The 18,952-nt window shown below is 41.4% G+C and overlaps 1 protein-coding gene across 1 annotated transcript in view; it reads right to left on the bottom strand.

Moving 5' to 3' along the window:
- LOC126469719 (uncharacterized) overlaps positions 1–18,952 on the bottom strand; it is a 96,112-nt gene that overhangs the window by 73,796 nt on the left and 3,364 nt on the right. The window contains exon 2 of the mRNA XM_050096908.1: positions 1,497–1,664. Within this exon, the coding sequence (XP_049952865.1) occupies positions 1,497–1,664 (168 nt within the window). The remainder of the gene's footprint in view (positions 1–1,496; positions 1,665–18,952) is intronic.

The following is an 18,952-nucleotide window of genomic DNA, read 5'->3' as shown; positions in this document are numbered from 1 at the left end:
GCCGAGCGGTTCTAAGCGCTTCAGTCTGGAAGCGCGCGACCGCTACGGTCGCAAGGGCGAATCCTGCCTCGGGCATGGATGTCTGTGGTGTCCTTAGGTTAGTTAGGTTTAAGTGGTTCTAAGTTCCAGGGGACTGATGACCTCAGATGTTAAGTCCCATAGTACTTAGAGCCATTTGAACCATTTGAACAATAATGGGCAAATTAAGTTGACAGTAATCGTCACAAAGCCAGTTTGTGTGGTTACACATAGGTACAGTGGCACTTTCAACGCAAGACTCATTGCAGGGGATCTGGAGAAAGGTTATGTCCACGAAACAATAATTTTTTAAACAACAGAACAGTACCACGTTGAGAGACAGTCGTCAACCAGGACTCAAACATATCATTTCCCGTCAAGCACACAGTTTCGTTGTGGTACTGTAATGTTAAGAGAATGAATTTAGGCGATTTATGATACAAAAGCAATATTATTTTCTCATTCCATTCTTCTACGAGAGAATGAATAATATTAACGAGCTGGTACTCAGTAGCATTCATTACCCTACTGACACTTGAAGTTGCTGATACTGTACCACGTATCTGTTTGCACGTGACACATCTTCCAAAAGACGAAAACCGAATTTCGCAGACAGTTTTTCGCTGTCGTGTTTACATATTAAGGCCTGAAGCGGATTTGCTTGCCCAGTCAAGTATGAGCCTTGAAAAACAGCTATTTTAGTTTCTGATTTAGTCACCACAGCTTCAGCATCTCTTAACTTAAAAATTAGCATAGACAGCTTTATGCACAGACTAATATTTCTGCTTCTCCCTCATTGCACAATAAGTCACTCCGTTCACGTTTGCTACGGTCGCAGGTTCGAATCCTGCCTCGGGCATGGATGTGTGTGATGTCTTTAGGTTAGTTAGGTTTAAGTAGTTCTAAGTTCTAGGGGACTGATGACCACAGATGTTAAGTCCCATAGTGCTCAGAGCCATTTGAACCATTTTTTCGTTCACGTTAGACGAATATTTTGAAAATAAGACGTAACCTGACAGCCCAAGCCCGTCTCAGAAACGGTTGTGCGTTTACACGGGAATAAAATCGATTGTGGAAGGGGAAAACAGGAAGTTAGAAACGGATTTCTAGATTCGATTTTGGAGTGTTTACACGACCACCCAGAAGCGGTACTGGGAAATTGCTTTACGAGATCCGGTTTTAATGGCTCTGAGCACTATGGGACTTAACATCTGTGGTCATCAGTCCCCTAGAACTTAGAACTACTTAAACCTAACTAACCTACGGACATCACACACATCCATGCCCGAGGCAGGATTCGAACCTGCGACCGTAGCAGTCGCGCGGCTCCGGACTGAGCGCCTAGAATCGCGAGACCACCGCGGCCGGCCGAGATCCGGTTTCGAGAGCCTATGTAAACGGTGTGTGTGTGTGTGTGTGTGTGTGTGTGTGTGTGTGTGTGTCAGCTAGTAGTAGTAGTAGTAGTAGCAGCGTGGTACCTTGGGCCTTCTGCGGGGGAGAGACGTCGAAGACTCCCACCCACTCAGCGTCCGGCACTGGCTGCCAGGCCATCTCCACCTGGCGCTGTATGGCGTCCGGGCCCTCCCCATCCAGCGCTCTCTTCAGTGATGATACGGGCATCGTCACATTAGGGAACGCGTAGCCAGCTGAAAAGATGATAAAACATTTAAACTTTTTTTCGAATTATCAAGTCAGTATAAAATGCTGCGAGAGAGAAGAACGAATGTGTTAAAATTTGTTCAAGGGCTCCGAGAAAGTGTACTTCACTACTGGCCATTAAAATTGCTACACCACGAAGATAACGTGCTACAAACGCGAAATTTAACTGACAGGAAGAAGATGCTGTGATATGCAAATGATTAGCTTTTCAGAGCATTCACACAAGGTTGGCGCCGGTGGCGACACCTACAACGTGCTGACATGAGGAAAGTTTCCAACAGATTTCTCATACACAAACAGCAGTAGATCGGCGTTGCCTGGTGAAAAATTGTTGTGATGCCTCGTGTAAGGAGGAGAAATGCGTACCATCACGTTTCCGACTTTGATAAAGGTCGGATTGTAGCCTATTGCGATTGTGGTTTATCGTATCGCGACATTGCTGCTCGCGTTGGTCGAGATCCAATGACTGTTAGCAGAAAATGGAATCGGTGGGTTCAGGAGGGTAATACGGAACGCCGTGCTGGATCCCAACGGCCTCGTATCACTAGCAGTCGAGATGACAGGAATCTTATCCGCATGGCTGTAGCGGATCGTGCAGCCACGTCTCGATCCCTGAGTCAACAGATGCGGACGTTTGCAAGACAACAACCATCTGCACGAACAGTTCGACGACGTTTGCAGCAGCATGGACTATCAGCTCGGAGACTATGGCTGCGGTTACCCTTGACGCTGCATCACAGACAGGAGCGCCTGCGATGGTGTACTCAACGACGAACCTGGGTGCACGAATGGCAAAACGTCATTTTTTCGGATGAATCCAGGTTCTGTTTACAGCATAATGATGGTCGCATCCGTGTTTGGCGACATCACGGTGAACGCACATTGGAAGCGTGTATTCATCATCGCCATACTGGCGTATCACCCGGCGTGATGGTATAGGGTGTCATTTGTTACACGTCTGGGTCACCTTTTGTTCGCATTGACGGCACTTTGAACAGTGGACGTTACATTTCAAATGTGTTCCGAACCGTGGCTCTACCCTTGATTCGATCCCTGCGAAACCCTACATTTGAGCAGGATAATGCACGACTGCATGTTGCAGGACCTGTACGGGCCTTTCTGGATACAGAAAATGTTGGACTGCTGTCCTTGCCAGCACATTCTCCAGATCTCTCACCAATTGAAAACATCTGGTCAATGGTGGCCGATCAACTTGCTCGTCACAATACGCCAGTCACTACTCTTGATGAACTGTGGTATCGTGTTGAAGCTGCATGGGCAGCTGTACCTGTACACGCCATCCAAGCTCTGACTCAATTCCCAGGTGTATCAAGGCAGTTATTACGGCCAGAGGTGGTTGTCTGTGTACTGATTTCTCAGGATCTATGCACCCAAAATGCGTGAAAATATAATCACATGTCAGTTATAGTATAATGTATTTGTCCAATGAATACCCGTTTATCATCTGCATTTCTTCTTGGTATAGCAATTTTAATGGCCAGTAGTGTATATAAAATTATGAATGGGGTTTATAGCTTGACGGCTCAAGATCATTAGCTTAGGAACACAATATTGTTTGGGCAAGGATGTAGCACAAACTTGGCAACTACTACGATTCCTGTACTAAAAATAGTGGGCAAAGAAGGTGTTGTTTGATAGGGCTAATTTTGATGCAGGGAGGAATAGCTAATTAGTTGATGGCGAGATGTTTTGGGGGAGGGGGGTGGTTAAAATTGAAGATGAAGAGTCTTGCACAGAACACTCTAGCATGGAGATCCGCATCAAAGCAGTCTTTGGACTGAAGGCCACTACAGCAACGAAAATAATTGGGTATTAATGGTGAAATAAAGACATTTCCTTACTGACTGCAAATATTTAGGTCAATATCCTCAGCTCATAATCTCCTCGAAGGGGAAGGAGGGCCTTGGAGCGATAGTGATAAGGATGTTTTCACACTGAAAGGTCTCGGCCAGAACCAAAATCTAGTTGTCTATGTAACTAGCAGAGTTACTTTATTCATAAATCGTCGTATGTTAAGAAGATACGGTCTTCTACTGAAGTATGCCAACGTGGATGTTCAAACCAGCCTTTCAGCAAATGCTGCTGTATTTAAATTTGAAAAGATGGGTGAATATCAGAGATCGTTCATGTTTGGTAAGGGTAAGATGACGATCGTTACTTGGAATCAGAATAGTAATGGTTTTTGGGGTTGCAAGGACGGTAACAATATTTTGCGTAACATAGTACCGAGACTGGTGATTAACATGCCTGATACAGGATGCCAAGAGTCTGTTCAGCAGCTAATAAGACGAGAGTGCAGATCAACAAATACAGGTTGTTTCCAAATCTTTGAATCAAATGTCAAGGAGTGACATATCACGTTATGAGAGATGTTTGCTGAGGCTTTCCGGCGACATTAGGCGTGTTTTTATTGAATTCACCGGGCCTAGGACTACAAGATCGCACCGAACTAGCAGTGTCTACATACCATTTGGCTGCATCTGCATACTACCTACTCCTGTAATTTGATAGAATGAGTTTGAACGCGGAAACCTTAACAGTGAGCGTCTTTAAACGGAGAAAGATATTTTAGAAGCGAATCAGTAACTATAATTTCGCTCGGTCTACGCCCTTGCACGTGGAGCATCTGACTGGTTATAGGCAACATGCATTGCATACGCACGGCGCCTAACAGGGAAGCGTCGGCAAACATTTTGTCTTTAACAAAAATATTCCCCATGACGTGATCTGACACCCTTAGACGTTTGACGCAAAGACTTTGAAATTTACGCAAACTACCGTACAGTGCATGGCGGACAGTATCTCGTAAAAACGCGGTTTTCTGCCCAATTGCATTCTCGTACTGAGCGAAGGAAAAGTGACTGTCTAAATGCCGCTGTGTGTGCTCTCATCTCCCTTATCTTATACTCATAATACTTACGTTAAAATTACGACGGTGACAGTAGAACTGTCGAAGAGCCTTGGTCTAATACAGTTTCTCTAAATGTACCCAATCAAGTTTCACTAGAGCAACGTCTCATTTATTACTGAGATTCCCATTGAATTACCTTAATACCTGCTGTACCGACCTGCTACGATCCTGGTAGCATGTATCTGAATTCGTTCGATGACTTGTGACACACTAATAGATAAGGGTTCCAAATGCTGCAAGAGTTCTCTAGCATTAGTCATACTTACGACTCGTATGCGAGTTCCCTTACAGATGTACACCACATTCCTACTTACATGTAGTTGTTGTTGTTGTTGTGGTCTTCAGTCCTGAGACTGGTTTGATGCAGCTCTCCATGCAACTGTATCCTGTGCAACTTTCTTCATCTCCCAGTACTTACTGCAACCTACATTCTTCTGAATCTGCTTAGTGAATTCATCTCTTGGTCTCCTTCTACGATTTTTACCTTCCACGCTGCCCTCCAATGCTAAATTTGTGATCCCATGATGCCTCAGAACATGTCCTACCAACCGGTCCCTTCTTCTTGTCAAGTTGTGCCACAAACTCCTCTTCTCCCCAATTCTATTCAATACCTCCTCATTAGTTATGTGATCTACCCATCTAATCTTCAGCATTCTTCTGTAGCACCACATTTCGAAAGCTTCTATTCTTTTCTTGTCTAAACTATTTATCGTCCACGTTTCACTTCCATACATGGCTACACTCCATACAAATACTTTCAGAAACGACTTCCTGACACTTAAACCTATACTCGATGTTAACAAATTTCTCTTCTTCAGAAACGCTTTCCTTGCCATTGCCAGTCTACATTTTATATCCTCTCTACTTCGACCATCATCAGTTATTTTGCTCCCCAAATAGCAAAACTCCTTTACTACGTTAAGTGTCTCATTTCCTAACCTAATTCCCTCAGCATCACCCGACTTAATTCGACTACATTCCATTATCCTCGTTTTGTTTCTGTTGATGTTCATCTTATATCCTCCTTTCAAGACACTGTCCATTCCGTTCAACTGCTCGTCCAAGTCCTTTGCTATCTCTGACAGAATTACAATGTCATCGGCGAACCTCAAAGTTTTTATTTCTTCTCCATGGATTTTGATACCCACTCCGAATTTTTCTTTTGTTTTCTTTACTGCTTGCTCAATATACAGATTGAATAACATCGGTCAGAGCCTACAACCCTGTCTCACTCCCTTCCCAACCACTGCTTCCCTTTCATGCCCCTCGACTCTTATAACTGCCATCTGGTTTCTGTACAAATTGTAAATAGCCTTTCGCTCCATGTATTTTACCCCTGCCACCTTTCTTTCTTCTAAGATATGTCGTAAGGTCAGTGTTGCCTCACGAGTTCCAAAATTTCTATGGAATCCAAACTCATCTTCCCCGAGGTCGGCTTCTACCAGTTTTTTCCATTCGTCTGTAAAGAATTCGAGTTAGTATTTTGCAGCTGTGACTTATTAAACTGATAGTTCGGTAAATTTCACATCTGTCAACACCTGCTTTCTTTGGGATTGTAATTATTATATACTTCTTGAAGTCTGAGGGTATTTCGCCTGTCTCATACATTTTGCTCACCAGATGGTAGAGTTTTGTCAAGACTGGCTCTCCCAAGGCCGTCAGTAGTTCTAATGGAATGTTGTCTACTCCCGGGGCCTTGTTTCGACTTAGGTCTTTCAGTGCTCTGTCAAACTCTTGACGCAGTATCATATCTCCCATTTCATCTTCATCTACATCCTCTTCCATTTCCATAATATTGTCCTCAAGAACATTGCCCTTGTATAGACCCTCTATATACTCATTCCACCTTTCTGCTGTCCCTTCTTTGCTTAGAACTGGGTTTCCATCTGAGCTCTTGATATTCATGCAAGTGGTTCTCTTTTCTCCAAAGGTGTCTTTAATTTTGCTGTAGGCAGTATCTATCTTACCCCTGGTGAGACAAGCCTCTACATCCTTACATTTGTCCCCTAGCCATCCCTGCTTAGCCATTTTGCACTTCCTGTCGATCTCATTTTTGAGACATTTGTATTCCTTTTTGCCTGCTTCGTTTTCTGCATTTTTATATATTCTCCTTTCATCAATTAAATTCAATATCTCTTCTGTTACCCAAGGATTTCTACTATCCCTCGTCTTTTTACCTACTTGATCTTCTGCTGCCTTCACTACTTTATCTCTCAGAGGTACCCATTCTTCTTCTACTGTATTTCTTTCCCCCGCTCCTGTAAATTGTTCCCTTATGCTCTCCCTGAAACTCTGTACAACCTCTGGTTTAGTCAGTTTATCCAGGTCCCATCTCGTTAAATTACCACCTTTTGCCGGCCGAAGTGGCCGTGCGGTTAAAGGCGCTGCAGTCTGGAACCGCCAGACCGCTACGGTCGCAGGTTCGAATCCTGCCTTGGGCATGGATGTTTGTGATGTCCTTAGGTTAGTTAGGTTTAACTAGTTCTAAGTTCTAGGGGACTAATGACCTCAGCAGTTGAGTCCCATAGTGCTCAGAGCCATTTGAACCATTTTACCACCTTTTCGCAGTTTCTTCAGTTTTAATCTACAGTTCATAACCAATAGATTGTGGTCAGATTCCACATCTGCCCCTGGAAATGTCTTACAAGTTAAAACCTGGTTCCTGAATCTCTGTCTTACCATTATATAATCTATCTGATACCTTCTAGTATCTCGAGGATTCTTCCATGTATAGAGCCTTCTTTTATGATTCTTGAACCAAGTGTTAGCTATGATTAAGTTATGCTCTGTGCAAAATTCTAGCAGACGGCTTCTTCTTTCATTTCTTACCCCCAATCCGTATTCACCTACTATGTTTCCTTCTCTCCCTTTTCGTACATCATACATTTCATCAATTTGTTCATCATCTGCTGAGCTAGTTGGCATATAAACTTATACTACTGTAGTAGGCTGGGCTTCGTGTCTGACTTGGCCACAGTAATGCGTTCACTATGTTGTTTGTAGTAACTTACCCGCACTCCTTTTTTTTTTATTCATTATTAAACCTACTCGTGCATTACCCCTATTTGATTTTGTATTCATAACCCTGTCTTTTATTCACCTTCCACACAAAATATTTTACATGATCGTCCCATTTCACTTCGTTTCGTAGTACTATTATCCCTACCTATTTAAGCGCTGTGACGTACCCATGATGTTTACCATTAATCTAGTAATGGGATACTATCGGGTTATTTACGTTTATTATGGCTGTACTCTTACATTTATCTACCAGAGCTCGTGCTTCAAAAAGCAACGTATCGTGGCGTCCTTAGGACTTTGGTACGGAGAGCATGTGCCATTTCCGACGCAGACAGCTTAACCCAAGAACTTGAGCATTTGATGACTGTTTTTAAGGAAAATGGATACACCGATAAGCAGATTCTTCGGGCTATGGAGTTTGGACCATCTCCGGAGGTGTACGAAGAGGAACATAGATCTGTGGCCTTTCTTCCTTATGCTGGAGGCTTATCGTTTAAGATTGGACGAATTTTAAGGAATTTTAACATTAAGAGTTTGTTCCGTCCACCTTCTAAGATTAGGGCTCTGCTCGGCTCTGTGAAGGATGATTTGGGGCTTAGGAAACCCGGGGTTTACAAAATTCCGTGTCAATGTGGAAAGGCTTACGTTGGCCGTTCTATTCGCACAGTGCATGACAGGTGTGTGGAACATCGCCGTCATACGAGGCTACAATAGCCGGAAAAATCGGCGGTAGCAGAACACTGACTAAATGAGGGACACAAAATGAAATTTGAGGAAACTGTTGTGATTGCCAACATTTCCGGTTTTTGGAACAGTGTTTATAAAGAGGCGATTGAAATTAGGTTGGCTGATAATTTAATCAACAGAGACAATGGGTTTCCTCTTAGCAAAACGTGGAATCCTGTATTATCTCGCATCAAAACTGAACGTTCTTCGGTGCGGCCTTGATTGCGATATATCGTTGCCAGCAGTGTTTCACTAAGGGCGGCGCCACCTCCCTGTTTTGGAAGGCAGAAACCGTGATGGGCGGCGCATGCGCCGTGTACTGAACAGTGGCCTATATAGGACGTCGATTTGCAGCCTGGCGTCATTTCTCAGCGGGACTCATCAGCAGAAGAAGCATTTTCCTGAATATGGCGACCAGTGGGATCGCCGAAATATCGAGTCAAGTTGATTTTAAGATTCGGCAGCAAACCCGAAGAGACTTTCAAGTAGGATAGTCATTTAAAATGAGATATAATCCAGACGTTTAAAGAACTGAGGGAGCAATTAGCAGCAGATCTCAAGGAACAATTATATAAGACAAGTGGAGTGTTAAGGAAAGATAATAGAGATGTAAAGAGTGAGGTAATAGCTAAAAAGGGATGTAACTAATATTAAAAATGAAAATCAGTAAATTACGGAGCTGGTAACTCTTTTGGGGGAGCAACTCGAGACTCGTATCCGAGAAACAAGAGCGGAAAAAGAAGGAATCCATCAGGATATTTAAACTCTGACGGATGATGCAACTAACCTTAAGGCTACATTGTTTACATATCTAGACAGTAAGACTAGGAATATTCAGACCAAGGCACATGGAAATGCTGATATTACAAAAAAAGAATTCATAGAGTCAATGAAGTAGGTGAAATTAGAACCGAAATATAAACAGTATGAAAGCTTAACTAGCCTAAAAAGTGAAGTACGGGATGAACGCAAGGAAACCGAAAAATTATGGCAGCAAGTCGAATGAGACGCACAATACATCGCTGAACTACAGCATAACGTAGTCTGTGGTGGATTGCGAGGCACTTGCAGTTCAAGTGCATTAGCACAAGCTGTCCCATAAAGAAGGGACAACAACGACCATCAACTGATCGAGGTAGGAGGCACTGGAGAAAATTCTAATGGTCCGGTAGCACCTCAAATACATACAGAGGTATCATCTCAGTGCCCTACTTTGCTTCTAAATGGTAAGGTTAATAGTAGTGACAAGACGTTAAGTAACGGATCGAATACCAGGGAAAAGGCTGAAGGGAGATATTGTGTAGATAACACAGAGGAAAAATTTACAAGAGATTGGTGGGAAGAATTCCGTATAGAAAGTGGACGACATCTCGCAAATAGATTTCCGGTATTTAAGCCGGAGTGAGACATGCATCTTATAATTTCTTAGAGAGGTTTTGAAAATGCATTGTGCACCTCATGGGATTATAACAAGATAATCAAATTTGCAGTTGGTCACTTAGAAAAAGAGGCATCAGAGTGGGGTATGCTCCACGCTAATCAGTTTTATAGTTGGGAAGATTTTTGTAGACAATTGAAAGACAAGTACTGGTCGGAAGGACAACAACAAAAGTTAACTTTAGAATTATTAGACCCTGGCCATGATAACCGCAGTTGGGGCAGATTTCACAAATATTTTCAGTGGCATCTCAACAGACAGAAATTCTTGGATAAGTCTATAAGTGAAAGTTATGCAGCCAAGCTGTTAACTAACCGCATCCGTCATACGTAAGAGAGAAGATAATCGGTAGAGAGCGGGGTACGGTAAATGCAATTTTAAGTTTCCTGGAACAGTTGGGTATTTTGAACAGGACTCACGAAGAAGAGCTTTCCAGATCTAACAGGGATGATTTCAGAAAGAATATGGGAGATTCTTGTACGGAAGGGGAAGTACGTAGTAACCAGTATTGCCAGGTAAAGCACTCTGTTAATAACTGTTATCAAAAGGAACGACGAAACTATTTGGAACTACGTAGGGTACAAGGGGGAAGGAAATCTGAAGAAAGAGGTTTTCTTATATGAACTGTAACTATTGAACAGGAGGAAAATGGAGGAGGTCTCCCGGGAAGGGCCTTACCAGGTACCAGTAATCAATAATCAAAGGTACAAAGTCATAGATGCTATTGATATAGAGGGAGAACGAACGTTACGAGATTAATTACTAGTTGAACTTAAGTACCATATGGCACTTGGTAAGACGTATTATTCGGGGAATGGTGAAAGGAGAGAAGGCTAATATCTTTATAAACTCTAGGAGTGAAATCTCAGTAACAGCTCTGTCTTATTTTGATAGTGTTCAGGATAGAGGGCGATTTTCTGTACTATCAGTATCGGGAGCACAGATTATTGGTATTACAGGCAATAGAGGGAAGAAGGTCAAGCAGGAAGTACTGTTAACCTTTAAGTTAAGTAAACTTATCTTTAGTCACTGTTTCCGGTGGTAGTGTGAAATATGAATACTCCCCTACTACTAGGTCTGGATTGGTGTACTGAATATGAAGTGGTAATAAATTTTAAAACAAAGAAACTATCATGTAATATGCAGAGGGAATATTTAAACATATCTGTTATCTATACAGAATCTGTAGCTAATGATGACTTAGTTCTGTGGAGAACTGCGCAGAAAGATCCGAAGGAAACTTGTAGAAATTCAAATGACAGCTAGGTTCAGAAGACAAGCGTTGCACAAATCGAGGGTGAAGCTTATGAGAGCGGTTACCTTGCCTTGGAGGAACCTAACGATTTAATGAAGTTGTTAATTGATTATAGAGATGTATTCTCTGATCGGTCTGGTCTTATTGGGGGTTATGAGTGCAAACTGAAAATTGAAATAGTTAAAACATTTTCTTTAAAGGGCTTACACAATACCTTTTCCTTCAAAACCTACAGTTAACATAGTGATTCAGAAAACTGAGCAAGGAGTCACTGAAGGATCGCAGAGCGTTTAAAACAATCTCTTGTTAGTGGTGACGAAACCCCAGGGTGGGGTACGCTTAGTGTTAGACGTGCAAACTTTAAATCAGATTATAGAGATGGAGAGATATCGTCCAAACTTTAAATCAGATTATAGGGATGGAAAGATATCGTCCACTACCCATGGAAGAAGTGTTATTTAAGTTCGATGAAGCGATATATATTAGCAATATGTTTTGATCTCCAGACATTGGCAGGTCAGTCTCCACTCTGATTCGCTTAAGTATACTGCATTCTTGCTCGAAGGTAGATCATTTCAGTTTTGCGTGCTACCATTCGGGCTTAATGTGTCTGTGTCTGTATGTATGAGAGCCTTAGATGTGGACTTAGGTGAAGAACTGTTAAAAAAGATGTCACTTTATGTATATGACATGTTTATTATATACAAGCATTCGACAGATCATCTGTAGCTACTGAAGGAAATATTTGTTAAGATTAGACAGAAATGCATTGAGGTAGAGTTATTAAAGTTGGAAATTTGGTGAGAAGGTAGTTAAGGTTTTGAGTAATATTGTCGATTCCACATGAGTACGATACCAACAGTGAGTGAACGCAACAGCCGGATGTCCTTATGGAATAAATGAGAGGCAGCTTAAGTCATTTTAGGTATGGTCAATTTCTTATGAAATATCTAGGGGAAATTCAAATGTAGATGATCCTGGTATTACGTAGTTATTAAAACAAAAGTCAACCTGGAGATGTGGCGACGGAGAATGTGCAGCATTTGGTAGAATAAAAAATGATTTAATAAAGGTCAAATTATTATACCATCAATACATTAAGGTAGTGTTTAAGTTATCCACGAAATATGGAATTATCTGTGAAGTGTTACAGGGAGATTTACCTGGCGAAATGAGTAATCACCACAGTTTAGCTGCCGGCCGCAGTGGCCGAGCGATTCTAAGCGCTACAGTCTGGAACCGCGCGACCACTACGGTCGCAGGTTCGAATCCTGCCTCGGGCATGGATGTGTGTGATGTCCTTAGGTTAGTTAGGTTTAAGTAGTTCTAAGTTATAGGGGACTGATGATCTCAGAAGTTAAGTCCCATAGTGCTCAGAGCCATTTGAACAGTTTAGCTTTTGCTTGTAGGGTATTGAATAAACATGAAAGGAATGTTACGGTAGTGGAGAAGAAGCATCAGTGGTTATGTGGAGCTTCAAGAGATTTAGATACATACTAGCTGGTAATAAAACTATAGTATACACGGATCATCAAGTATCGACATTACTTATAAATGGCAAACTGTTACACCATAGACGTATGAGATGGGACTTATTCCTACAGGAGTTCGACATAAATGTCAAGAATATCCAAAGAATTAGGAATCTTGTTCCCTATGCATTATCCAGTTTACCTTTAGGCTATGATAATATACAGTCAGCCCTAAATTCGAGAACTAGATTTATGATTTATTTCTGGAAAATAAGAGAACATAGTCCACGCAACTGCGATAAGCACTTTGTCTGGATAGCGCAATGGTTAACGCCATGGCCTAGAAAGTAGGAGATCCCAGGTCTGAATCCCTGTTCGGCACACATTTTCACTCATCGCCGTTGATTCCGCATAAAGTCCCACCGCTCAATAGTTCCTTCCCTTTCCTTTCCTTTCCTTTCTTCCCCCTCCACCTTGAATTTAAATAACATTTTGTAAATGTTGATATACTTAAGAGAATGTTAAGAAGTAATGGAAGTCAGTTCATTAGTAAAGATTTTAAAGAATTAATGGCTAAATATAACATTAAGCAGATACTAGCATCAAGATAGTATCCACAAAGTAGCCTTACAGAATGGGTTATGCGGGAAACGGAGAAACTTTGTAGCTCATGCTGTGCTGAACGAGGCGCCAGATGGGTAGATTTGGTACCCGAATTTGAATATTGTTAAACGAAATGTCTCATGCGAGCACTGGTGTGGTGTCTATGGAGATGATTGGGAAAGATTCAGAGAACGCTTTTTAAATTTACTGAAAAGGCCTGTACAGCATCCGTTTAAATGAGGTGTATCGTCAGACTTGATAGAAGCTAGACAGACTCAGAGGGCAAACAACAGACTCCAGAAATATGAGATGGCTGTGAGGCCATGTTTTCAATTAAACGATGTAGATTCATTTCTTAAGTTCTAAAGGTCGACAGGAAGTGGGAATTTTTTCCAATTATTTCAAGGACCATGGGAAGTGGTAGTGACTCCACATTCTAAAGCAGCTCAGGAACCGACATCCAAGGTTATTAAAGCTCTGTACAGTGTATCAAAGATAAGAAAGTATCTTGCGCAGTAGAGGTACCTAAGCAAAACTGAGTAGATGTCGAGAGTTTAAGTTAAGTAAGTGAACTAAGGAGCCAAGCAATATCATATTTCTAAGTAAATTAAATACAGTGTAATAACTGATATGCATAAGTTGTAAGGAGAAGAAACATAATTCCATAAAGTATAAGTGTGAATTAGGCAGATGTTTCTTTTTGGAGTATATGTGTGAATATACGTGAGATGAACTATGAGGGAAGGTCAGTTGTAAATGAATACGATATTTGTTGCATCCTTTGGGTGGATTAGTATTGCTTGTTGAAGAGGATGTGTTCTTCAATGTGGGTACTTAGTACCTGGGGCTGTTTGGAGACATGAACCTTGTATTGACCCATGTACAAAGTAGAGAGGCCAGTCAAGCAGTCTGCTCCTTTAGGGCTGGTAGTAATATGTTTTGGCACAGACAGCATGATATGAGAAGGGTTTAGATTGGAGAATTTTCTAGTAGGTAAGACTGAACAAGTATTAGGAGGTAAAACCAGGGGCAAAAAGCTATACAAGAAAACGTCTTGTAAAAGACCGAATCAAAAAATGTTATACGAGAAATAAGATTTAAGGTTAATACAATTTTCAGTTACACATATATCGAGAAAGTAATTTATGCCAAAGATCTTAAAGAAATGATGAAGGGACATATACAGAAGGATTAAGTCGCAAAAAAAATCCGTTCATTCACAACAACGGACTGGTAGACGATGTTTGCATATTTGCTAAGGAAAAGATATTAAGTATTCTCTCCTGTACTGGGGAATAACTTGAAAGGCTTTATTTCACCTTCCTTGAATTTATTGTTTAATGTACAGGTTACGAACCAAACCGGGAGAAGTATACAATATTATTTTCGTATGTATATTGGTAACAAGAAGAAGACGACCAGCAACTGTTTGTCAGAGTGCAGCAATCTGATGGAGCATCATAGTCTCTAGAAATGCCTGTCATACGGTATCCACGATAATCTACTCACGACGCAGTAATTGTAATTCTCGTTAAAAGAAACTGTGTAGCTTAAGTCCAGATAATTAAGTACTGACTGTATAATTTCTATGTATGTCGAAATATGATAATGGATGATGAGGCAAGTAGTTCAAAAAATGGCTCTGAGCACTATGGGACTTAACATCTCAGGTCATCAGTCCCTTAGAACTTAGAACTACTTAAACCTAACTAACCTAAGGACATCACAAACATCCATGCCCGAGATAGGATTCGAACCTGCGACCGTAGCAGTCACGCAGGCAAGTAGTTAACGACATCTTGAATTTATTCTCGACCAAGTCAGGAACCAGAAGTAATGTATAGCGAATATAAGGGAAAGTGTGCCCGAATACGTGTACTATATTATATCCAAAAATGTATCATAAGAACGATTTCCAAGGGGCCTTAAGACTTTTAGTATGAAATTTTGAAAGTCAAATAGGTTTTTATTGTCTACATAACTTGTAACACGATACACGATATAAATCGTAAAATAGGCACATCCAAACCAAAATGATTATGAATGGTAGCAAAGAGCCATTTTCTTGAAATCGTGTAAAAATGTAAATATGTATGTATATTTAATCTCGTAAAGTTGACAATGAGAAAGTACAACTATAATGAGTACCATTAATAGAATAAACATCGTATGGGTCATTCCAGTTGTACGAAAGAGAGTCCGGAAAGTTCATAGTGCTAACAGACAGATAGCTTCGCTGACTGGTCACAAAAGGTTATTCCTTCAGTTGTCATAAGAGTCTAGTAAGTAACTGAAATCAGTTCCAGACTCACTCAGGTTGCCGTAGGTTAATGTAATGTTTACAAATGAAACATTCATGAGACATTAAGTATAACATTTCCGCTATGTATTGTTATATGTTTGTGTAATTACACTGTTAATGTTATTGCCATTTTTGTATTGATATTGTGTATGTGCTTTATCTGTTTCATATCCATCATGAGATGGCTGCGTCAGAGGTAGTTGGGCGATACTGTAGTCCGTTTAAAAAAAAAATCCTCGTACTGACTGAAGATGGACGTTAGAAGCATTGAGCAGACATAATGAAAAATTGTTGTTTCGAGTGTTAATTTTCACAAGGCGAATGGACAGTCTGAAGTTTTAAAAGAAGATTCTCATACTGACATCTCACAGGAAATATGAACATTCTGGGGCGCGAGTTATTACGAGCGCGAAATGTAAAACAGTACCTCTGACTTTACAGAATTTTGCTACCGTGGAACGTATGTACCTCGTTACGTGGTTTTCATTTTTCCGTCAGTAAAGGTTTCGGAGACGTGCTAGGGGAATAAGGATTCTAAGCCAGTGACTATATGAGAGAATTTCATATGTGTTGTGAAGTAATAACATACATAACTACGAAATCGCTGCTCGAAGCTCTAGTGTTACTGCTTTGAAGAGACTTCGGAGAAAGATACTACCAACAGACATCAATTTCCTAGATCCTAGTAAACTTTCATAGCCAAATTGTACATACGCGTGTTCGTGACTCTTACCGTCATCGCTGGTTGATTGTGTTGTACAAATACATTTTTAAAGTGACTTTGAGGAATGTTAAGGCACGCGTATGCTTCACTTTACGTCTAAAAGCCAGAGTTAGTGCTTGTTGAAGAGGATGTGTTCTTCAATGTGGGTACTTAGTACCTGGGGCTGTTTGGAGACATGAACCTTGTATTGACCCATGATTGATCTCTCCGCGGCTCGTGGTCTTGCGGTAGCGTTCTCGCTTCCCGCGCACGGGGTCCCGGGCTCGATTCCCGGCGGGGTCCGGGATTTTCTCTGCCACGAGATGACTGGGTGTTGTGTGTCTTTCATCATCGTTTCATCCTCATTCACTCGCAAGCCGCCGGAGTGACGTTGAAGGAGTTGTGGAGTGGCGGCCGAACCGCCCCGCGAGCGGTGTCCCGGCCACCAATGCCATACGCTCATTATTGTTATTGGTGATTGAACTGGCACGATGCCCATGTGAAAGTTAATTTACACGTTGACGGAACCACAGATATTAACAGAGACTTTACAATGAAAATCGACGAGTATAAACACATTTTACGTCCAGGAGTTATTCTTCTTGATTATGGTTCGCAGAAAGGAACTTTGCCCACTAATTTGGGGAAGATATGATTATAAGGCGGGAGAGGATAGAATGGTTGCACTGTACGCACGGATTCCGGTGTCATGCGACAAATTGCGGCTGGTGACGTATAGGTATTAACATTATCAAATTAAGGAATCATTACAGGTCCTTATCCATTAGGCAAATTGGTCGCATGTAGGAACGAACCGAACACTATATCTAGAAGGGTGAACACGGTACACTTCCAAGGAAAAAAGGCAATACAACAGGATCTTCCAGAAATAGGAAGTATTTTATAAGAGCCTTTATTAGTAACAAGGCTCTAATCGTTCCATTGTTCACACTGTAGCTTGAATTGAATAGTTTCAGATTAATTTTTGTAGTGATTCAGTTAATCTGATGGTACCCAGTAGATCTTTATCATCATGGCGATTGCCTCAGTTCCTTTTGTTGAACATCCAGTAGACAAGTAATTGATTTCTTAGTTGCCTAAACAAAGAATTCTGGTGCCTAATCTCTCCTAGGCTTAGGCGGGCCGGGGTGGCCGAGCGGTTCTAGGCGCTACAGTCTGGAACTGCGCGACCGCTACGGTCGCAGGTTCGAATCCTGCCTCGGGCATGGATGTGTGTGATGACCTTAGGTTAGTTAGGTTTAAGTAGTTCTAAGTTCTAGGGGACTGATGACCTCAGAAGCTAAGTCCCATAGTGCTCAGAGCCATTTGAAGCCATTTCTCCTAGGCTTATGCAGTTTGCAAGTCAACACTATGTACTGTTCTTCATATTTACCTATTATTCGTCAAGTATCCAAGGATTTTCTACAGAACGCAGCCAACTCTAGCATTCCTGTTGGCAAAAGTTATATAGGAATATTATTTGTATTATGTGATGTGGTCATCATGAGAACCACAGAACATTAAAAAATCGAAGGACTTACAGTCTTTAAAAAGTTGATAGGTACGAACCTGCGATCCTTTCCATTATAGACAACTCCCCTAAGCGAACAGAGACGTCTGAGCTGGCCGATACCATTCTCCGTCGGCTCATGATCTGCTAAAAGCCTTTCTAGTTGAAGGCATTTATGCCAGTTGTCTTTAAGTGTAGCTGTTTTTGGAAGGGGTACTGTGTTAGCTGACCCTGGACTAAAGTGTCGCATTTCATTTGCTGCTGTTGTTGATGACGATGATAATGATGAGAAAGGATGTTAGCATATAGCCCGCTAACTTAGCACTTTCGCTGCGGCATCGGTGCAGGCGCGCAACTCTCCAGTGCGGCCCGGCAACGTGCAGTAACACTCTGAAACGGCAGGTACCGCTCGGAGCCGACGCTCCTAAGCACACCTGAGCTACAGGCTGACGTCAAGACCTTGTAAGATCTGTAGGATCATGTTCTATACTGACTTAATGACGACACCTTAGATGCATTACCTCAAATAAGCCTCGACTGTATTGTGGTCATGTTTTAAAGTCTGTTTGCTGTCTGACACCTATAAGGGTCACTAGCGTCATTCAAATGTTCGTGATTTGTTGATAATGTAACAAAAAATACAATTCCAACAAGCAACAAATCCACTGCATTCAGGAAAAGTTTCGATTCCAAAACCCAAATTCTTAACAAGGAAAAAAAAAGGAAAAAGGAAACTGGATTCATTTGAAATTATATTTACTTCAAATGTGCATTTTTAAGATTGACGCTTATAAGCGTCAGCCGCAGAGAAAATGTTAAGGAATCATTACAGGTCCTTATCCAGTAGGCAAATTTGTCGCATGTAGGAACGAACCAGACACTATATCTGGAAGGCTGAACACGGCACACTTCCAAGGAAAAAAGGCAATACAACAGGCTCTTCCAAAAATAGGAAGTATTTTATAAGAGCCGTTATTAGTAACAAGGCTCTAATCGTTCCATGGTTCACACTGTAGCTTGAATTGAGTAGGTTCAGGTTAATTTTTGTGATTCAGTTAATCTGATTGTGCCCAGTAGATCTTTATCGTCGTGGCGATTCCCTCATTTCCTTTTGTTGAACATCCAGTAGACAAGTAACTGATTTCTTAGTTGCCTAAACAAAGAATTCTGGTGCCTAATCTCTCCTAGGTTTATACAGTTTGCAAGTCAACACTTTATGTACTGTTCTTCATATTTACCTATTATTCTTCAAGTACCCAAGGATTTTCTACAGAACGCAGCCAACTCTAGCGTTCCTGTTGGCACAAGCTATA

Source organism: Schistocerca serialis, chromosome 3 (assembly GCF_023864345.2).
Source record: "Schistocerca serialis cubense isolate TAMUIC-IGC-003099 chromosome 3, iqSchSeri2.2, whole genome shotgun sequence".
Classification (NCBI taxonomy): domain Eukaryota; kingdom Metazoa; phylum Arthropoda; class Insecta; order Orthoptera; family Acrididae; genus Schistocerca; species Schistocerca serialis.
Note: the sequence above shows the minus strand (reverse complement) of the source record. Positions and strands in the feature narration are given on the sequence as shown.